At 41.2% G+C, this 22,452-nt stretch overlaps 1 protein-coding gene and 1 long non-coding RNA gene across 3 annotated transcripts in view; one reads left to right on the top strand and one right to left on the bottom strand.

The window, feature by feature from the left end:
* Positions 1 to 11,163, top strand: part of CRYL1 (crystallin lambda 1) — a 48,918-nt gene extending 37,755 nt beyond the window's left edge. For both annotated transcript variants that reach the window (XM_064645315.1, XM_064645316.1), the window contains exons 7-8: positions 7,274 to 7,380; positions 8,968 to 11,163. In XM_064645315.1, coding sequence (XP_064501385.1) covers positions 7,274 to 7,380; positions 8,968 to 9,081 — 221 coding nt within the window. In that variant the 3' untranslated portion in view covers positions 9,082 to 11,163. The remainder of the gene's footprint in view (positions 1 to 7,273; positions 7,381 to 8,967) is intronic.
* A 4,206-nt stretch (positions 11,164 to 15,369) lies between these two features.
* On the bottom strand, positions 15,370 to 17,197 carry LOC135406803 (uncharacterized). Its single transcript, XR_010426487.1, has 3 exons — positions 17,018 to 17,197; positions 16,125 to 16,383; positions 15,370 to 15,717 (listed from the first exon to the last, which is right to left on the bottom strand). It is a non-coding gene; the product is annotated as an uncharacterized LOC135406803 (long non-coding RNA).
* Positions 17,198 to 22,452: the final 5,255 nt, after the last annotated feature.

Raw genomic sequence — 22,452 nt, 5'->3', positions numbered from 1 at the left:
TTGTTATATTATGGGCTGTGCCTTTATTCTGCTTTTGTATGGTCCCTAACAGGGAGGTCCCTGCAACAGTAAAATAAACAAAAGTATAATACAATAGTAAAATAAAAATAAGAAACCAAGATCATAAAATACCAGTGCACAATTGAAGTGTTATTTTACTTCTATTTCTTGGTTAGTTACTTAGCAGAAGCTTATGTCTCTTAAGGCTGACTAAGCAATTTGCCATGAATGTGGAATTGTGGATGCTCTACCAGAGTCTTTCAGCTTGTCAGTTTGATTGTATATCAGGAAATTAAATGTCACAGAGTGTTTGCTTTTGTGTATTGTTAGGTAAACAACATTCATCCTCTAAATAGAGGCACCTTTCTAAAAGTTTCCCTCTTCTGATATATTAATATCTAGCAGTTTCCATTCTCTCTAGTGATTTTAGACTTACTCAGTATAACCAAATACATTCTTTATATAAAACAGATGCATGTAGCACTAACCTTCAGCACAGCAAACTACCTGTCTTGCAGGGTTGTCCTGTTCAGCCCCTGCCATTCCACTAAGCTCTCATGCCATCCTCTGCAGGAAACATCCATGCACAGGGTCTTCTGTCAGAGTAACTTGTTGAACTGCCTCTACTAAAACATAAAACTGAAACAGAATGTTTATTAATACCAAAAAAATGGCAATCCATTTTAGAGATCAAATCATGCTTGTGAATACTTTTTTTTCTTATCCGTATTTTAGACTCCTGAATTCTAAAACAATGTTTACTTGAGATAAATGGAATCATGTAAGTCATCTGCGTTGGTTTTGAGGCTCTTCCTGGAGTGCTCTTTGGCATTTAGTGTTCCATCATGATCCAGTTTAGCTTCCTTTTTCCTATCAGGAAGTAGTCATTTTTACAGAAACATTTCTGAAATTTCCCGTCTCAAACCAATTTTAGGTAACACATGAAACTGGTAGGTTGTTTATTAATGGCAGAAATTATCCAGCTTCTAGATTTAATGATTCCTTCTATTAATATGTTGGGAAGAAAACTTGGGAAATACAATCCAAGTGACTGATAAACCAAAAGAGTAGTCTGGTGATAGGCTTGCAAAATACAAAACCAAAATACACCTGTAGAGTTATTTTAACATTAAATAATATTCTCAATTAAAAATAACCCCAAAAATAACATATTTAGTACACTTGTGTACTGGACCACTTCCACCATTGTTCAATGACTTGGATCAGGAGAAGTATTGCTTCACTCCTGCCCTTGCAGATGCATTGTCTCCGAGTTTAGAGCTGCTCCTCTGTATGTACTCACAGACTGACTCAGGCTCTTGCTCTCATCAGTTTAAATCAAAATTGCTGATGTCAGGACATGTGATGGCTTATGTTCATAGTTCCATTCCAGTGCTAACTTCTCTTCAGTTGTCCACTATTGCTTCACATAATATGAATAGTATGGACCTCCTCTTGTTTGCCAAGGGTTTTCTGGACTAACCTGATCTTCTATGGTAAGATGACTCACTTAGTGCATGAGGGACAGGCTATGTATGTTGTTTGCCTGGACTTTTAGTAAAGCCTTTGATACTGTTTCCTACAGCATTCTTCTGGAGAGACTGGCTGCTCATGGCTTGGATAGGTGTATTGTTCACTGGGTAAAAAACTGTCTGAATGGCCAGAGAGTGGTGGTGAAATGGAGTTACATCCAGCTGGGGCCCAGTAAATAGTGGTGCTTCCCAGGGCTCAGTATTTGGGACAGTCCTATTTAACATCTTCATCAATGATCTGGACAAGGGGGATCGAGCGCACCCTCAGTCAGTTGGCAGACGACACTAAGTTGGGTTGGAGTGTTGATTTTGTGGAGGACAGGAAGGCTCTGAAGAGGGATCTGGACAGGCTGGATCCATGGGCCAAGGCCAACTGTATGAGGCTCAACAAGGCCAAGTGCTGGGTCCCACACTTGGGTCACAACAACCCCATGCAGTGCTACAGGCTGGGGGAAGAGTGGCTGGAAAGCTGCCCAGTGGAAAAGGACCTGGGGGTCTTGGTTGACAGTGGATGAACATGAGCCAGCAGTATGCCCAGGTGGCCAAAAAGGCCAATGGCATCCTGGCCTGTATCAGCAATAGTGTGGGCAGCAAGATCAGGGCAGTGATTGACCCCCTGTGCTCGGTACTGGTGCAGACACACTTTGAATTCTGTCTTCAGTTTTAGGCTCCTCACTACAAGAAAGACATTGAGGTGCTGGAGTGTGTCCAAAGAAGGGCAACGCAGCTGGGGAAGGGTCCAGAGCACAAATCTTATGAGGAGCAACTGGGAGTGTTTAGCCTGGAGAAAAGGAGGCTCAGGGTAGATGAGCCTCTGCAACTACTTATCGCTCTCTGCAACTACCTGAAAGGAGGTTGTAGCCATGTGGGATCGATCTCCCAGGAAACAAGTTATAGGACAAGAGGGAATGGCCTCAAGTTGCACCTTGAGGTGGAACCCTCAAGGGAAGGTTTAGATTGGATACGAAGGAAAAAGACTTCGTGGAAAGGATTGTCAAGCATTGGAACAGGGTGCCCAGGGAAGTAGTGGAGTCGCCATCCCTGGAGGTATTGAAAAGACATGTAGATGTGGCACCTGGGGACATGGTTTAGTGGTGGACTGAGCAGTGCGGGGTTAATGGTTGAACTTGATGATCTTAGAAGTCTTTTCCAGTCTAAATGACTCTGTGACAACCTGCTCTGAAGCACTGTACTAATACTGTCTATCTTTTATCAGTGGAGGGAAATGGAGGTAGATATAAGAAACCCCCTCTATCCTTTTTGTTAGCCTGTCTATCAGCTTCACCAGCTTCACGGCAGCTGCCTTTCTTTACAGCTGTAAGATATTAGTTACCCACAATCTTAAAACTCTGTTAATCAGTGAGGAAGAATGGTAGGCATGAAGGAGGCATGTGAGAGAAAAATAGTGTTATTTGTAGGAGAGTCTGTCTTTTCTTTTTTTTTTTTAGGGTGATATGACATTTTTGTTTGGTTTTGAATAAGGAATATTATTCCAATTATTTTTTCTGAAGTCAGTGTTTCTTCTTTCCCTGTGGGATGCATACATCAAGATCTTCCCATGAACTTCCTATGTGCTAGTGCCTTGTTTCTGCTGTCTTAGTTCATAAATGATCCTATCAAACCTATTATCCAGGCTACTTTAGGTTACCAGTAAATCCATGCATGAGTATTAGGAATGTTGAATATATGGCAGTGAGCCAACAGCCTTGAACATGAAATAAAATGACAACATCAAGTCATCAAAAGAAGCAGAAACCCCACCAGCATATTAAGAACTGAATTGCAACAGACAGGAAGGAAACTGCTTTGGGGAGGCAAAAAAAGCACATCCAAGTGGTTCATATTGACTCAATTTAATTCCTTGATCCAGCTCACAGACCTGCAGAAATGTTTGTGCATTGCTGTTGAGGTGATAATATAGGAACAGCGAGAATAAAACTTTTTTGTGTGCTACTGCTGTCTTACGGTAGTCAAAAGTATTCATACAACTAGATTTTGAAGTGAATTCATATGGGAATTAATGTAGTGTATGAAGCGTCCTGTGAATTCACACCCTAACTAAGAGCATGCATCTGTGTTAGACACACCTTTGCTGAAGATAGGATTACATTTAGAAAGTTTCCCTTGGAGCTGTAATGTCTAGAAATGTAATTCCTCCATCAGTAAAACAGAGTTTGGGACTGTTGTTTCTCTGAACATAACCTAACCATGATGTTCCCAAAATATGCCCCTTCTTTTCTACTGTCATCCATCCTCATCTTTCAGTGCAGCTGCTTCTTAGATTTTATGTGCTAAAGTCAACCCCACCCCAACCTTTTCAAGTTGTTGATGCTATTGCATCAGTGGCTTGACCATCTTAGCAGCTCTTTTTGAGTCATTACAGTATCTTGTTATGCTGTTCATCAGGTTGAAAGTCATCAAGTTAATACTCAGTATCATGAAGCACCCTCTCTTTGGCGTGTTCCCTGACCATGCCTGTAACACTTGCTCCTGTCTCTTGCTCTCTTTCACAAATATCTCAGTGCCTTCCTTGTTTTTGCCCCATGTGTAGTCTCCTTGTCAGACTGGTTTACCAAGTTTGCTTGCTTGCATCCCTCATGCCTGTTGTCTTTCTTATGAAGAGAAAGGAAGAAGCTGAGGTACTTCAAGATGCTTACAAACTATAATGCATGAATATACTACATTTTATACTGTTGCATTTTCCCTTTCTTCTTGCTACTCCCATCACCTTTCTCTTTATGAACTTCACTTGTGAATAGGTCTTCTTGGGGCAGTGAAGCATTTTATGCATGTTTCTAAGCTAAATATCTGTTCTGAGTTATTTTTTCTTCATCAATGTCATGTTCATCTTGATGATGCAACTAGAGGCATTTCAGCAAGAGCCATGTTTGCACCACACCAGTGCAAGTCCTTCAGGTAAGGACCTGTAAACCTGAAGTGTGGTTATTTGGACAAATTCTTGTGGGACAGTTCGTTAGCCATTTTGGAAACTGCCCAGACTCCTACTGGAGCTGAATAAATAGCACCTTATTCCTTTGGTGGTGGTGTAAAGAGCCTTGTGTGTCCTAGATACATATGGGCAGCTGAAGAGCCTTGAATCAATGCCCTTGTCTAGCCTGTGATAACATGTTCCTGTAACTATACTGCAGAAGTCAGAAATGCTGAGATGGGTTTTGAACTTTCAAGGAAGGTAGGGTATTCCCCTTTTCTTCTCTATAATCATGCATCCATTACTCCCTTAGAACTTTTTGTTACCTCAAGAAGAGGTTCTTTCAATCTCTGCCATAGCTGTGACTAAGTGGTGGAAGGAAGATTCAAGGAATTCCTGCCTTCCCTGGAGGTATTTCTGCCTTGTGTTCATAGTTCCCAATTGCTGCAACATCTGCCTTCTCCCACAGCCTTTTCTCCAAAGCTGATGAAGCGAGCGTGTGCAGGGAAGATGGAGGTTTAGACAGGGAGCCAACAAACCACATAGACAAGAAGAAGCTATCATCCTCTTTCTCTGTCCCAGATGCATCTTGCATCATTCTTGTTCTCCAGTTAGAGGTTGTGAGGCACAGTGTGGGTGCAGCAAGTGGATGCAAGAAGAGATGGTTGTTTTTAACAACCCCATTTGCCGTCTTCTTCCTGTTTCTCCATCTCTAGGGTGCTCTCCTATCTGTCTCACACTGTTTACTAATGCTAATTCTTTAAGATTAAGCTGCTCCCAGGGTAGTATCAACAAGGATTAAAGTTAAAGGGATTCTGTCATATTTGTTTTCCTCCTTCTTGTCCCTATGCTCTAGTCAAGGGCTCTTCTCATCCACCTTTGCAATAGCCCTGACCTTTGAACCAAAGGACTCCCAAGACTAAAGACCTGGAGTCAAATATTTGCTAATTTTGAGTTTGCAGTTGAAAAGCAAAGTGATTTTTCCAGCAATATTCCCCATTGCTCAAGTGCCCTCTTCAAGCCAGCAGCATACAGTTGATCCTGATTGCTGAAACTAAATTAAAATTGCAGTTGTCTCCACTGACATTTCACACCTTGGGTTAGTTATTTCGAAACTATTATTTTTTTAGTCCTTGGCTGAGACTATGTGTGTATTCTAACTTGATCTATTTCCCTCACTTGAGACTTGAAAGATTCTGCAGTGCCCCCTCCCTGCTTGGTGTGCAGCATACAGGCCTGCATGTTGCCATTTCAGCCACAATGTTGAGATCAACTGCACTAATGCTGCTGCTCTTCTCTAGACCCATAACTTTTTTTTTCCCACCTTTTCCTATTTTGCTGACTTTATGTAAGGCTTCTTTTCATTCATACATTATGTGCAGTAAGTAAATTGGATTACCCAGCCTGCATTTGGCATGTCTCTGTTGAACCGATGAGCTACACCCACCCAGAAATTGTTCTGATTCATTCAAAGTGAGCTACCAGTAGGAGCTCAATTTTCAAGTCTAGCTGGCTGAGTGAGCTTTGAAGGCCATATCCAGCTCAGAAGTTCACATTCACCAGGTAAATGGATCAGCCATATCCGTTCAGCATTCCTAAGATACTATCTCTTTAGCTCTTTAGCTTAAGGCTTGTGAAAAAGACTTCTGGCACACAGTCTTCTATTCTACCTTCTCCTGACTGTACCAAAATCAAAACTACCAGATTTATGATATTATTAAACTAGCTTACCAAATGTTTGAAAGGTATCCCTTGACTTTTGGAAAAGTACCAAACCCAAACTATTTAGCACTGGTCTAAGTGTCATAGACCTCTGTCAGCTGGATAAGCACCAGAATAATTGGTAGCTGACACTGCTCTGTTTACCATATCCGTCCACTGCAGCACTCCAGCTGTGTGAGCCATCCCACCACACCACAGTTGCTCCAACAATGTTGTGGTTGTTTGACCGCACTCTTACTTCCCCTGGTTGTTTTCCAGCTGCATGCATTTGTGCATATACACTAGAGTGGACTCCTTCTGCCTTTTTTTGTACTTTGAGATTTTTCTTGTACCTGTTACCCTGGACTCTTTTCTTTCCATCCCCATACACACCTTCCTCTCTTGATTACTGGTTGTAATCTCACTTTTCCAGTGATCCTAATATAAAGCTTTTCTCACCAGATTGGCCAGGTTTTTGGCGACGATGCTTTTTCTCCTCTTTGTCAGGTGGATCCTGTCTCCCCCTACAAGTGTTCAACCTTCAAAGAGGGTCATAAAAGTCAAATCCCTGTCACTAACCCCAGTTACAATATAAGGTATTGATCTGCAAGATCCATCTGTTCCTCCTTAGGTGTTTTTCCTTCACTAGAGGCCACCTGGGTCTCCATGCCTTTCTCCCTGAGCCATGTTGTTCTTGATACACTCCAGGTTCATAAATAAAAATAATAACAGGAATGCTGCAATGGATATGACACATACTGAACAGGAGGAGAGGAGAGGTGAGAGCACTCTCCTTGACACTGGTCAAGGAGGCTTTCTTGTCTCAAGTAAAGCTGTGGTTGTGTACTACACCCCTCACATAGCATTACCTGCTGGTATGTAACATTAACTGGTTTTGCAATAAAGGTGTGTCCTAAATGATTTTTCCATGAACCTTAATGGAAATGTGGTGGTTAGAATCCATTTTTCCTTGATGACAATTAGATGTCTTAATCATAAGAGCAGACCCTTTTTTGGGTTTCTGATATTAGACAGTGTTTAAGCACAGGCAGCCTTACTGACCTTAACTAGGAAATTTTGTTGAAATCTAACTTTTCACTCTTATTTTTAGGTATTGCAAATTATTGTGAAAGATACTCTGAAGGAATGAGACTTGTTCTGAACACCTTTGGGCCAGTTCCAGAATTTTCAGGTGAAATTGCGCAGAAAGTCAATCAGGTAAATACGGAATTAATAAAAACAGTGACACTCAGAACAAAGAATATTAGCTTTTATTTTAAAATTTGTACCATTTCAGTTAACTGCTATAGGTATCTGTAGTCTGTACTTATTGTGTGAATATGTACTTTAAGGAAGAAGATTCCTTGCTGTATAAACCCTGTAGCTTTTTTCCTTCTGGGTGTTCTTTTTCTTGGTTTTGTGTGCTTTACAAACTAGAGTTCCAGTCTGTAGCGCTGCAAATACATGTTTAAGTTAAGCATGTGAGCAGTCTGGTAAGGTTACTTGCATGTTTAAAGATGTTTTAAAGTGCTGTTCTGGATTGGGATCTAGTTTATCTATTAACATTTCTAAGCCCACAGTTTGTTTATACTTACTATGTAGGCTGTTTTGAATGACCACAGGAACTAACTGAAGTGTTTCCTAACTCTGCCTTTTTTAATGCTTCACTAAAGAACGCATGTATGTGTTGGATCATTTCTGATCAGCTATCAGAGATTCATTTGAAATATGGAGGCAGTCTGTCTGGAAGATAGCATGGTTTTGTTTCTTTTTATGTTAATGCAATTTCAACATGAGCTATGTTAAAAAGGAGAAGAATTCTTTTATGCTTTAACAACATAGATTGCTTATAATAACAATCAATAATAATTGTGGAGTCATTCACAATTAGCAGCTTTTAATTTGCATGAAAGACTTTGGGTTTTTTTATAAAAAGCTGGATTCCACTTCAACATCTGTTTCTGTGTCTCTTTATTATCTTCAGTCTTCAACACCAAAGATGGGCTTGCAAGGATCCTTTCTTAGAGTAAATCATTAGACATTTCTTATCTTACTTCTCTCTCCCTCCTGCTGATTTTTTTCTGGAGTGACCACAGCTTGCCAGTCATTGGTAGCAGGTCCTGGTTTTACCCAGTTTCTCAACACTTGATTTTTAAGCCTAAGACCTCAGGTACTCTTTTGGCAAAGATGACCTTGTAATCTTTCCCTGCTCTCTCAAAAAAACTGCTTTTTCTTTGGCACTTCTAAGAACTTCAGTTGTACACTCAGAAATACCTTTTTTCCCCCTGAGTTTATGTGTCTCCCTCTATCATTTTTATTATAACTGGCACTCTTAAGACAAAATGTTTTTAATAAACGTGGTATCCCTCATTACATTTATTGGGAACCAGAAGAGACATCACAGCTCTAAAAACACACACAAGAATGTGGTTTAGAGCACATTTTCAGCCACATAAATGGCCTGGTTGCCTCCCTCCTGCTTGATAAAAGATTATTGTCAAAGAGACTAGGCAGTGGCTGTGTGGAGCAAAATGAGGGAAGAGGCTGATGTTTTGTTGTTTCTGTAGTCATCTTCATTGTCACATTCAGGATAACCTTATACAAGTGGGAACACTTTTCTTCTCATATGACTGGCTCATTTCCAGTCATCCATGTAAAGAATTAGTGACCTGTTGCTTCTGAAACTACACTATAGTTTGTGTGGATGTTGACTTGATCTGACATAGGGAAAACGGGAAAACAATGCTGGTGAGAAACTTTCTATTCAGAATGTGAGATTTAATCATCTTAAATTTTCTGTTCCAGGCAATGTCTGAAAAAATTCCAGTTGTGCCAAAAGTCTTGGATGCCAGGAGAAAATGGAGAGATGACTGTCTCACTGGTCTTGCCAAACTGAAAACACAAATGAAATCCAACTGAGGTGCACCTTGTCTAGCAGAAGAGACCAAATGAAGAGCAGATCTTCATAAAAAAGTGGAAATTTTTTGTCGTGCGGAAGAGGAGACTGAGTGTGCAACCAGTGATATGTGCACATGTAGAGACCAATGAAACATTTGGTCCAAATTTGACAAATTAATGAATAACTAGAAACAGTTATTAAAAAGTTCAGTTAAAATTTATCAAATTACTGTATAAATGCATTAGATGTGCAAGCATTAAGTAGCTTTAGCAATATTAATATTGTGCAATGCTGGAACACAATCGTGTTTTAAATAATGCATTTTTCAGCTTGCTTAGGAATTCAGCACTTGAACAATATTTGCAGGGATTATGCAGGGATCTGAAACAGGCAAACATCAGCTGTTTGTTACTGGAGAAAATAAGCCCACACCCACCAATCACTGTGACAGTGAGGTTAATTTGTGAAGCTCTGGCTGCAGATAGGAGAAGGTTGCATTGAGCAAAGAGTGGATTCACTGGCCAGTGAGCTGAGACCTCAGCAGCAGTAAGGGTCACTTCAACTCCTATCTATTACTGTACCACAATGTATGGGAAAGATTTGCTCCTCCTTTCCCACCCTTTGGCACTTCTGTACTTGTATGGTGATCTAAATGTAAGTAAATAGAGCAGAATTCCCCCTTCATTCCCTACCCCTGGTTCTGTTAGACTTACCAGAGACCTACTTGGTCTTTAAGACCATGCACTTGATACCCCATGGCTTTGCCCACCAATGTTTGATGCTGGCCATTGGCATTGCTGCATTAGTATGTGCCTCATTTTAAGACTTGTCTCTGAGAAATAAGAGATTTCGATTTAGTAGCTAGTTTGGGAGACAGTACCGTGTAGTGGGTCTGTCTCGGCTTTCTCCATGATCATCTGAATGATCTTGGGGAGCCAGTTCACCTGTCTCGTGCCACGTCTGTTTTATACATTAGCTGAAACAAGATCTGCTTCTTTAGGACTCAGCTGTAGTGAGTGTAACAGCTGCAGCTGAAGGGACCGCAGGTATCTGGGTTGGAACTAGGTGATCTTTAAGGTCCCTTCCAATGCAAGTCATTCTATGATTCTGTGATCTGCTATTTTGCTCCCCTGCAGAGGGAAAGATACAGTGGCTTAAATGTAGCATTTAGGCTTTACTGCTGCCCTTCCCTCTGGAGATACATCATCTCCATGGACAAGGAGGCAGGATACACCTGGAAGTAGTATCAACCTCGCGTGCTGCAGTGGCATGTTTTCATCCACAGCAGACAAAGTGTTATTATGAATGTCTGAACCCTGTAATATGGTTGGACTTTGATCTTAGCTGGAACCTTGGGGCATTATTGTTATGCAGATAGTAAGAATAACTTGAAACAGTGCATATTGCACCCACCCTTCCTGAGTTATGCATTTCTGAATTTGTGCTAACTGGTCATGTAACTTCAGTCACAGCACAGATGCAGAAGTTTTAAGTTGTCATTTTGCTAATTCTCATGGTTTTTTATAGAGGATACAAACAAGCTGTTGAAATTTTTTTACCATTTTGAGCTGAACAGCAGAAACGTCTGCATGAACATACCAATACCACTTATTTCTGCTTAGGTCACAGTAAAAGAGATGTAGGATAAATTGTATTGCTTGACACAAATGGTGGGCCGAGAACACATTTCTGGATGTGAAACATAGGATGGGAGGCATAGTGCAGACATTGTCCTGTGCTTCTTTATAATCAGCCAAGAGAAAGGAAAATTTGTAAGCTCAAATTATTTTATTCCAATATAGACTTAAAATTGTCAGATTTCTTCTATTGTTTTTTATTGCCACAGCAACTGGCTCAACCTTTATTTAGATATCTGAAGTTGGAGAGGTCAATCCTCACTCCTGAGGCCTTATTAAACAAGGTTCTGATTACTTTCAAGATTTGACCTGTTTTTCTTATGGGCATATGACATTGTCATAATTAATTAGCTTGCATTGCTTCTGTTTATTCTGAGATATTTTAAAACTGAATCATGTAATGAAATATTTGCCACTGTTTTTATTTTGCTTATTAATAAACTATTTTAATGAGGAAGGTATTAACTTCTGTGCTCCAGTGTGATTGATGTTTTAGTGGTAGCACTACATATACATACTACATACGGGTCTTTAGAAACCAGTGTCCTGGTAGAATAACTTATGGAAGTCAGTGGGAGAAAACAGACAAGAAATAATGCACACTCTCCTATACTTTATGTGTTGGCAACCAGTTGCTGCAGACACGAGGCTCTGCTGTGAGGGAATGGTTTTCTGTGGGGGGAAAAGCTCTCTGAAGAGAGCCAGAGCACTTCTGTGTTGTGAGCAGCTCCTCCACAGGGTCTAGCATACAGCAAAGCTCACCTTGGAGCATCAGTTCCCACATAGGTTCACAACTACAAGTTGAAGGTGGGGGGAGATTCTTGACAAAAAATGTGTTTTAGCTGACATTTGGATAGGATTTGAAGCACACACAATTATTAGTTAGTAAATGCAACAACTGGAAAGCATTAGGAAAAGATAGCTAAAAGAATGAAATGGGCTGTCCTCATCCCAGGGACCTGTACGCTGTTCACAATTAATCCCCTTTACTCATAGTCGTTAGATGGTATCTGAATCCTGCACCCAGCTTAGAGGTCCCAGGACAAGAAGGACAAGAAAGACATGGGACATATCTTGTACAGGGACAAGGGGTAGGGGAGGCCCCCAAGATGGTGAGGCTGGTGCTCCAAGGAGAGACTGGGGGAGCTGGACTTGTACACCCTGGAGCAGAGATGGTGGCTTTGGGAGGACCTACCAGCTGCCCCCAGTGCCTGTAGGGAAGTCATCGAGGAGACTGAGTCAGGCTGTAAATTGGGGCTGGGGGGGAAGGTAGAGACAATGGACATAAATTGAAAGGCAAGAGTTTTAGTCTGGATGTAAGAAGACACTTTTTGCCCCATGAAGATAGTAAGGCAGGGGCACAGGTTGTCCGCAGAGGTGGTGCAGTCTCTGTACTTGGAGGTTTTCAAGTCCCAGCAGGGTGAAGCCCTGAGTGGCCCGGTCTGACCTCAGAGCTCACCTGTTGTGAGCAGGAGGTTACAGCAGAGACCTCTGAGCTCCATCCCAGCCTGCATTTGCCTGATTCCAAGTTTCATTTGATTTTGGACCATTTTGCATCAGAAATGTTGCTCTGTCTTAAGTCAGTTAACCCCAAAGAATGTAAATAGATTAGTTCAAATTGTCACATATGAGGAGAGGACTTTTTTACCCAAATCATAAATGAAATTGAGGATGGTGTTACTGCATGTAAATAAGTCTGCAAAATTCCAATTCTGTTGAATTAATCGGTTTGATTTTTTTCTTCAAATTTGTCTTACTCCTTTTATCCCATTACTTTTCTCCTGAAATGCAATAAACTTCTTGTGATGGAAGATGGAATTTTCTAAGTCTTTGTTGCACTGTGTTTTTCTCTGTTTTACTAATTTGATATTTATTATTTTCCTTATTATGCATACTTCACTATAAGTTACTGCTGCTTATTGGAAGTAGAGACCACTGTGTTCATACCAAAGCCTTTGACTTAATGCTGTTGGAAATCAAACTAAATCATGTGTAAGATAAGGAAGAAAGGACAGATGCAGGAAAATACCTCCTTCACTAAGGGAAGTCCAATACCTCTGTTTCCCAAACCTTTGAGTGTAATGGGAGTAGTTTGCAGCCTGCAAAGCAGCCATGTGAATTTACTTTCCCTATTCTGTAGTTATTCTTCTAGTCATGATAATAGTTTGAAAGTTAAAATGTAAGCATTTTCTGATTGCCCTGTTATCTAATTGGATGGTATTAAGAAACTGTGTTATCCTATCCATACTATCTTTTGGGCAAAGAGTGAACTGTGCTTCATTACGGAAGCAGGATAAGTGCTTGTGGTGCTTGTTATAAAAAGAGAAAAAATAATTTTGAGACAAAGCTATGTCATTGTCAGTCTCACTCAAAAGGTGAGATCTGCTGCCAGTGCCTATATAGTTACATGTCAGGATTGCATTGCCATAGTATGGAGTTACAAAAAGATCTTTGCAAATATGTAACTGGGGCCCTTGCAGAGATGGAGATATGGAGGACAGGAGTTCTCCATGAGAAGAGGAGCCCAGCAGATGTGAACCTAGCAATTACTGTAAGTAGGAAAAAAAAAAAGGTCTTTTGCTTTCAACAGCCTACCAGGCCCAAAGGGAACGTTCCACAAATTAATTTAGATCTAGTTAAACAAGTGTAAGTGAATATGTTTGCTCTAGCTGCCTGCTTATCTGCTCCTGTTCCCTCGAGCTTCAGAGCATGTGTGTGTCTGTGTGTGTGTGGGTGCTATTGCAAATCAATCAGAGTGGAAAGACGAAAACTGACCACAGGGGGAAAACTCACATTTGATTTGGTAAGGCTCTGTATGTATCAAGCCAGCAGCCAAGGATTTCCTTCTGTTCTTTTCTGTGATTTCAGACACAGAAAGGAATTCTTCCCTTCAGCCTGTTATTCAAAGTTAAACAGTGATGCAGCTTAGAGCGCATTGCTTACAAGGAGTTACTCATGGACTGGTATCTCTTACAGTTCATTTTTCAGGTAGAATTTTCTTCTCTAGAAAGGCTACACAGACCTCTTGCTTCTGTTGTAAATGGGAGGTCAGAAAAAAACCAGAAATTTTCTAGTTTGCTAGGGAACAGCTTGACTTATTTTCTTAACATTTATTCAAAGAAGTGCTCCATGGGGTTACATGTCCCTCAGTATTTTCCCTTCTCTCTCACAATTTTTGTTCCTTCAGCAAGGATGGATTGCTCTTCACCAAACACTGAAATGGAGGGACACTTGGAATAAAATGGCACTTAACATGCATGAGATTTCTTCTTGAACCTGAGTGTGAAATGGAGATTTTAACATGTGGCTTTGTAGACTTCTTCCAGCTACATGGATTTCAGACCTGCTCTTGCAAGCAGAGACGTGTAAGATGCAGAATCATCCATAAACTTGTTTCCCTTTATGAGTAAAATACAATCTAACATGGAAAGGTTAAGAGTCCATACTTTCATATGGATGTAGGAAAGCTTTCTGCAAAAGCTGAACTTACTTTTTAGAAGATTTTATAAAAAATAGAGCTGTAAATTTGTCCTAAATTGGATGTTTCATCTGCCTAGCTTAAGCCTCAATGATGACTACCGTTACATTTTTTAACATACAGCCCAAGGTCTCCGTAAGGTTCCAACACCTCTGTGTCATCACAATGGAGATGTTTTCTAACAGAAAACATTAAAAAGCCTCTGCAACTTAAACATTGTGAAAACCTTCCTTTGCATTTGTGATGTGTTTAAACTTTAACTTTAGATCTTGCACTAATTTTTCCACTACCTTAATAGTAGATACTTTGCACACGAAGCCCACAGTTTCTTGTTCTTGGTCTGCTTAAACAGATAATCCTCCTAAGGAATACCATGGGGGCATTTTTGGCAGCCCAAGGAGAAAGTGATGAGGCTAGAAAATCCTCACTGTCACTCTGATCTTACTGAGGAAATGAGGTTGTAGTTTACCAGTCAGCTTTATTCCAAGCTGTGTTGCTGTAGAACTTGTATCTTTTTTTAGTCCTATTTAAAAACTTAATGGGCTGCAATCTGCCTACTAAGTTCTTAGTAGTAATATAGAAAGTATTTCTGCTAAAAAGATATTATTGGAATTGCCACTATAACACAAAGGTAGCAGTCACAGAAATGCTTTTCACATTCCAGAGCACCTTGCAACCACAAAAACAGATTTTCTGATATTACTCAGCAATGTCATTTCAAAGCCATGCAGTAATGAAAAGATATAACTGTGCCATTTCAAACATATGGGCTAGTGGGGACAACAAACTGTGAAACCAGGCAATTTAATGGAATGAGCAGTGCCTGTGCCTGGTCCATGTCATACAGAAGCTTATGGAGTAGCACAAAGTAACATTGTGTAATTCTGTAAACCAGAAACGTTCCTCGTGCTTGCTTTTGGTTTTCTTTTTTTTAGGAAGAAAAGATAATTACAAACTACATCTCCCTTCTATCAAAATCTAGTGCATACTAAAGGGTAATTACAGAAGTCTGAAATAACTTCAATTGCTGAAAGAGACAACATCTCACACTAGTCTGTTGTTTACAAAACAACAGGCATTAAAAATAAGGATATGACTGCAGAGAAAAATAGAAAATATAAATTTTCTTATCAAGATGCAGGTATTATACTATTACAAATAAAATCAGATTTAATTAAGTAGTAATCTGATCTTATGTTTTAATCTGATAGTAGTATCTTAATAGTTTGTTATAAGGAAACCATTAGATAGGGATTAATGCAATCATATTTAATCATTGGTGTAAGTGAGGTATGCGCTTGTTACATTGTGTGAACAGTGCTTACTGCATCTGCATATAGCTTTTGGTTTAAAGTCTCCATTTACAAAAATTACAGTCCAGACTCCTCTGGAGACTGCTACCTCAGTAAAGTGCTGCCTGACCAACTCATTGCATTTATTGCCACAAAACTTGTTGTGACAACTGTCCAAACAGCGGCTGCTGATTGTAGCCTCAGGTAGTTACTGCCATGTCCACCCTATTGGCAGTCCTGTCCCCGTGCCTGTGAAGAGCAAAAGGAAGTGTAATTTCCTGCTGCCACCTTCCCTGTAATCTGCCAATAAGTTTCCTTAATGCCACTAAAAGGACTTTGCTCCAAAACCTCACTCCTGGCTGTGCTGATGCAGTTTCAGTAAATAAACAAGATGGACAGCCTTGCTCACAATCCTGGGGGTTTGTTCCATTTCGTAGGCCAGATCCGTCTGTGTTGGCCTCCAGCATGGCTTGCTGCCCTGTTTCTGTAGCAAAGGAGTTTTGCTTGTACTGCCAAAATAGGCCAGTCTGCCCAGCTCATAGGAAGCCCAGCCACAGCTTACTGCATAGTTAGAAATGGATGTTAACAGCTCATACTCATTCACCCGTTTCCCAGGCTAAGAAGCTTGAACTATTCACCTATAATAGATAATTTACCTGTAAAAGCTAAGTGAGGTCCATCTGCCCCACTGCTGTGCTTGTCCAGGCTCTCTGTTCCGTGATACCTGCTGCAGCTTTTCTGCTTTCCCCTTACACAGGTTACCACCAGCTGCCACCCACCTGATGGCATTTCTTCAATGTGAGGAAAGTTTGAGAACTTGCCATGAGACAAATCTATCAGCAGCATGGGGCTCTTTTGCCAAGTCTTGTATAGTTGTAGGACCTTCCTCTGGTGGTCATATCAAAGGTTCTGAAACTTATGGATGTTAAAGCCCACAAGAACAGCTTGAATATGACCATGGTCATGATTTATGGATAATATGGCATAAAACAACAGAGATAATTTGAAAGCTGCCTAGTTAAGGCAGTGTTGAGAAACTTCTAGAACAATACATGATCACCTTGTTTATAGCAGGAAAGCACAAAGACCAGAACTGAATAAAACTCAGCTACCATGGGAAGACTGGTTTGTTTTAAGTCCATAGCTGTTCCTTATTTTCAGTAATGCTCAGTGAGCTTATTTTCAATGGTGACACTGGAACAGCATTACTCTGTTTGCTTCTCATAACTCCTTCTTTCTGGGTACATTTCATCGAGAAGTTTCTCTGAGGGAGAAACTTGTATTTTCCAGCCCTTTTTAAATATGTGATCCTTTCCATGATTTCCAGGCTCATGTAGACACATGGTTATATGCTGCACTATGTTATAGTTCTTTTTCCTTTTTTTTTAAACCTTCTTTTGAATTGTCCATTCACTGTTTACCATCCACCTCTGTTTCTACTCTGTTTCTTCTGACCCTTTATTACTGGTGTTTCTCAGCTGCTCAGAGGATCATCTTTAATTTCAAAGCTACACATGTGGATTAATTGCTACGCAGATGTTGTACCAACCTCCCTCTCCAGCCTCTACAAGCAAACTCTTTATGGTGACTACTGATTTTTTTCACTCAGTAGACGGGGATCCAAATTCCAATCTCTGGCTGTCTGGACCCTGCTTAATCATAGCTGATGTCACAAGGGCCTGTGTTGGTCATTCCCAGCAGCAGATAGCAGTTCCCCAGACATAGCCCAGCTGCCCATCTGACTCACATTCCTCCAGGAGAGTGCTATGTGCTGGAGGTGCTGGAGTGCCAAACACACCCTTTTCCTAATCCTCTCTGTTGAAGGTGATGTTTGACTTGTCCAATTTAATCTCATGATAGGTTCGAAGATGAAGCTGCTCCCAATTTTATGGCTGACTCAGTATTTAGTTGTGAATTTGGTGCCTGCTGAGATCATTGGTGATCAGCTGCTCTGTGAGCTTTCAAACAAAGTTATTGACAGAAGGTCTTTTTATACAATGGGGGTTTTATGTTTGGACCTAGTAGGCAAAGGGCAGTAGAAGCAGGACCCTTGTGGTCAGCACAGTCCCTGTAATAGGGAACATTATATTCCCTTTTTAGCCTCTCAGAGCAGCTCTTCCAACTCTTGGCTCCTGCCTGTTGCCTTTTCAACTCCTTACATCCTCCCTGAGAAGCAGAGACCCCACAGATGGGATGTGTGGTGGACATAGCAGTGCTCACTGGCACAGCTTTTCTGAGCCCTCATTCCCTCCAGCTCTCACTTCATATTCTTTATATTCTCCAGCCATGGGATATATTTTTGTTGGTTTCCAGGCCTGTTTGGTAAATACTCTCCTTCCACTCTTGGTTTTCTTGGGGAGTCTTTACTCTTTTTTTACTTGAAATATTATTTTCACTTTTTTTTTTTTTTGTGGTATATCCTACAATCTCCCTAGGAGAAAACTTTAGCAAATCTGTGACACATCTTCCTCTTTTTATCTGTTTTGTTGGGAAATTATTACATTTTTAATACATGCTTGTACTTTTGTCGTTACTTTTCTCAGTTTGGATACGGAACCACCAAGAGTTCACATAAACTCCATCCTTGGCTAAAATCCTCAGCTTGCATACCTGGGAAAACCACAGTAGCTGGGTGGAGAAAGTATAGTCTTCACAATTAAAATGCCAGCTGACTAATGAAGGCGAATTTATTAGGGAGAATTTTCTGACAGTACATTTTCACCCTTGGCAATAATCTAATAGGCAGCACAACAGATAGCAAGTGCAATAACGCCTGAGCATAGCCTGGACAGAGGGAGGCTGCAGTGGGTCATCCTTGGATTCATGTGAGCATCTCCCTTCACTGCCCAGGAAGATGGGCAATGTTCCTGGCCCACCCTGTTTCTTTCTGCCATTTGTTCATAGACAGTGAGTTTTCTCCTAGAAGCCTCTTTTTTTTCCATTTGTGTCTTTATACAGTTCCTGCCCTGGTACCCCAATTTGTTAATTTTTGTTAATCCATGCCTGTTCGGAGGTCCCTTGCAGTCTCCCTCATTTTCCAGTTGGCCACTCACTGCTCAACTGCATCTATGAAATAAATTAAAAACTACTTGTCAAGCATTTCCAAGGTTGTACAAAGTTCATCGTAGATGGAAATACAAGTACCAAGAGAGTTTGATCCATAGCTTAGATTTTTTTTAAAAAGTCTTCCTACGTATAAGTTAGGCAACTGAACAAGCTATTTAGAGCAGTTGCAGAGGTCTTTGAGTTCTTCTAGGAAAGATTAGATACACGTCTTGAAGATGGTGCAGATATAGTTAGTACAAATCAGAGATCCTTCATCCCCACAAACATGCAAATTAAAAACAATTACAATATACAACATTGCCTAATGCTTAATATAAGCATACACGCAATGCTCATGCAGCCACAAATTAGTTTACCTAAAGAGACGAAGCGGAAGATGAAGGAAAAGGCAGGGTGACACCTGATCACATTAAGTAAAGGCTAGCTCTGAGAAGGTGGTTTCCAAAGGGATATTTTGGGAGCATTTTAGGTCATTGTGGAAAAATAGAGGTGGTGGGCATCACAGAAACATGGTAAAGCTATGCAAACAATACATAACCCAATAATTTCCGGAAGGGTATGAATAAGCCAGGGCTCTGAGACATCACCATTGCACAAAGTAATGAAGAAATCACCAAGAGTGGACAATCATAACTTTTAGAAAGTGGAAGTCATGAAAGAAACGGGAAATAAAGTCCAGACATGGGGTGTTGAAATAACCAGGGAGCCTGTCAGAAGGAATCAGTGTCAACACTGAGGCTGTGACAGATGAGGGAAAAGAAGAGGGAAACAGCTCCAGAGCAGAACATGGATGTGAAACTAGTGGGGAAAGGCCACTGTAACACCAGAAAAGATCTCCAAAACCAGAAGAGCGCAAAGAGGTACTGACTGCCCTTTCCTGATTTTGTGGAGGGTCACCTCAATGCTTCCTTAGGGATGCAATGGGAGTCAGTATTGGAAGCAGCCTTGGTGAAAGTTGCTGTCAGTGGATTCACATCATTTTAAAGGCAGCAGTGAGCAAGGAAGAGCCAGTCAACCCCAACAGCTGGTCTGGAAGCTGGAGATGCCATGGGCTGGTCGTGCTCATTCCTTCCAGGAGGCATCTGCTTCAGGAGGCAGCACTTTTCCAAGAAAACAATAAGTCATGCAGACACTCAAATGACAACGCTGTTGTAAAACAAAATGCAGTTTTCCACAAGACTGCAGTTTTCCAAGAATTAGCAAACCTTTAGGCCTTTGTCTGAGGTGGAGTGCTAATGGCAGCCAAGGAGCTGTGGAGCTCCTGTGCTTCTCCTTTCCATGAGTAATGATTTGGCATTTGGAGTCTGGGAGAGATATTCTCATGGAAGATCTGAATGCTGTTCCTTGGTCACTGCATGTAAGACAGTACAAACAGCTGACAGGCTTAAATTACTGACAACACTCTCCATTGTCCTGCAAACATTAGTTTTTCCATCTAAGATTTACAACCTCTCAACTCTGGTGTCTTCATCTAATACAAAGGGCAAAATCTTGCCATGCCCAGCAGGAATTAATAAAGAACAGATGGATGCCATGTTCATAGGAGCTGGACTCCACATTGCTAATTCCTCCATGGTGATAACGAAAGGAGATGTGGCTCAGCCACCCATGTTGAACAGACATTGGTACATGGAACCATTCTTTGAACCTCTCTTTGATGTCGAAATGCAAATGTGTCCAATCCCAAGTGCAAGGGGTCCACAGGTGTCATTCCACAGAGTGAGGATGGCTGCAGCAGGCAGAAGGCTGGGTAAATTAGGGACATAAATTTGAACAAAATGGGCAGATTAAAAGGATTGGTTGTAAGATAAAGGGAGTATGCTGTGAGATAAAGGTACATAATGGTCTGCAGCTGAAAAGATTATAGAGGTGATATGTAAAGAATGTCCTGAATTAATCACTTCCTTTGTGTAAGTATTTATGTTTTGCAAATCATTATCACTTAGCAACCTATGCTGTCCTTTTTATTTTTTAGACTTAAAATGTTTCCTGGGGGTATTATCTCTGTCTGGCTCAGTAAAATTAAAACAGTATCTCACTTAACACTGTCTGTAAGTAGATGGAAATAGTTGGCTCCAGATGTGTTATGAATTGAATGTAGAGAATTGACATGGTTTAGATCATAGAAAGTGGAGTGTATTTGGTGTTCAACACTTTCTTATAGAGCAGTAAGCTGTGTTTAGCTTTCTGGATCTTATCAAATGCTTGTTCAAGCCAAGTCACAACTCTTGCCAAGAATACTTAATGCCACGTTTGGCATTACATTATGGAATGCAAACCAGGAAGAGACCTGTCAGGAGTGCTGGGTTCCCCCTCTGCACTGAGACCCCCCCACCCTTGCCAGGGAGCCCTGCCAGACCTCTACCACACCACTGGGAAATATCACAGGGAGGATTGTCCAAGGACTCCTGAAAAATCTTTCTGGAAAGGGATTCTCCAACCTCTCCCTACACTCCATGCCTTGTACATTTTGGAAATGTTCCCTAATAGGCTGTCAAAGCACGCTTTGTTGCAGAAGGAAAACTGATTTCTTTATGTCTTTGTCTACACAAATAATGTAAAATGATCAAGAAGCTTTTATGTGTTAGAGGATTGTTTCCATCTCTGTTCCTAATATTCTTTTCTTGGACTATATGAGCCAAGTTCCTAAGTTTTTCCTTTTGAATCCCTTGGTGTATATTTCTCCTAATTCTTGTGCTCCTTGAATGCTTCTCACTTTATCCAGGTCTGCAAGTGCCATGCCCAGACCAGGACCCAGCACTCCAGTTAATTCACTCAAAGATCATAGCGTATATCAAACCACACCAAATTCACCAATGGTGAAGGTAATGCTCACCTTCTCCCAGTTCTCAGACTGATTTGCTGCCATGCCAGGGCAACCCACATGAGGGTCAGTGGTGATCCCATTCAAACTCTGGCAAGCTCAGACCTCCCACCCAGCCTGCAGCTCTTGCCCTTCCTCTTGCACGCTGTTATTTTCAGCCCTGTCTAGATGAGCAGAGAACAAATCAGCAGAGGATATGGAGTGGATCGTGCGTGCTTTGTCCTTCTCTTCCTCCCTGAAATCTGCTGCCCGGCACTTGTGGCTGCCAGGGAGGGAGGACAGGGTTGGGCTGTGAGTCAACCTCCACTCCTGCTCCCTCCCTGAGCCAGGAGCTGCATGCTCCCTGCTGACTGCAAGCTATGGCCAAGGCCCCACTCTTGCAGGGAAAAAATCTTCTCTCACTGCCCATATCCACTTCTGTGGCACAAACATGGCCCCATGTTTAGAGCAGCACTCCTTCCCATTTCTCTGGCAGATGAGTCCTGCACTCCTCTGTGTCACTGCTGGCAGCAGACTCCTGGTGCATGGCCCAATCAACAGTCTAGCCATAAAGAATTTCAGCATTAAAAATGGGTCAAAAAGTCTGAAGAAAAAAAATGTTCTCGTGACATTTTAATACTTGATGGAGAGTAAAACAGTACAGGTCCGCAACATGGGCATTTACAAACCTGCAGAAATGCAGGTTCCTGAGCTGATTAACAGCAAGAAAAGTTTAAACACTTTAAAAATAGCTGCAGTAACATCAGAGGTACAGACCTAAAGGGAGAGGTGAGCTGAGGAATTAAACACTGGATAGCTTTTAAGCGTTAAAAATAACATGTTTCTGGCCATAGCTTTCCACTGGGAGTCCCCTCTAACACCTGAGCCTCTCAAACTCAGAAGCTATATACTGGGAGATGCTCTCCATCATTGCCTATCCACACTCCAGCTGTGGTAGGGCAGGACAGACCTTGTCTGGGCTGCACTGGAGGAGCCATGTGATTGGAAAGTGGGTGCACACACCTGGCACCACTCCAGCTCCAGGGCATCAGACAGCCAGAGGCCTGGCTTTCATTGTCAAGAACACTTTTTATTTGTTGTTATTAGTTTGTGAG

This window comes from Pseudopipra pipra, chromosome 2 (assembly GCF_036250125.1).
Source record: "Pseudopipra pipra isolate bDixPip1 chromosome 2, bDixPip1.hap1, whole genome shotgun sequence".
Classification (NCBI taxonomy): Eukaryota; Metazoa; Chordata; class Aves; order Passeriformes; family Pipridae; genus Pseudopipra; species Pseudopipra pipra.
The sequence above is the reverse complement of the archived record's forward strand: the minus strand, read 5'-3'. Positions and strand labels throughout refer to the sequence as shown.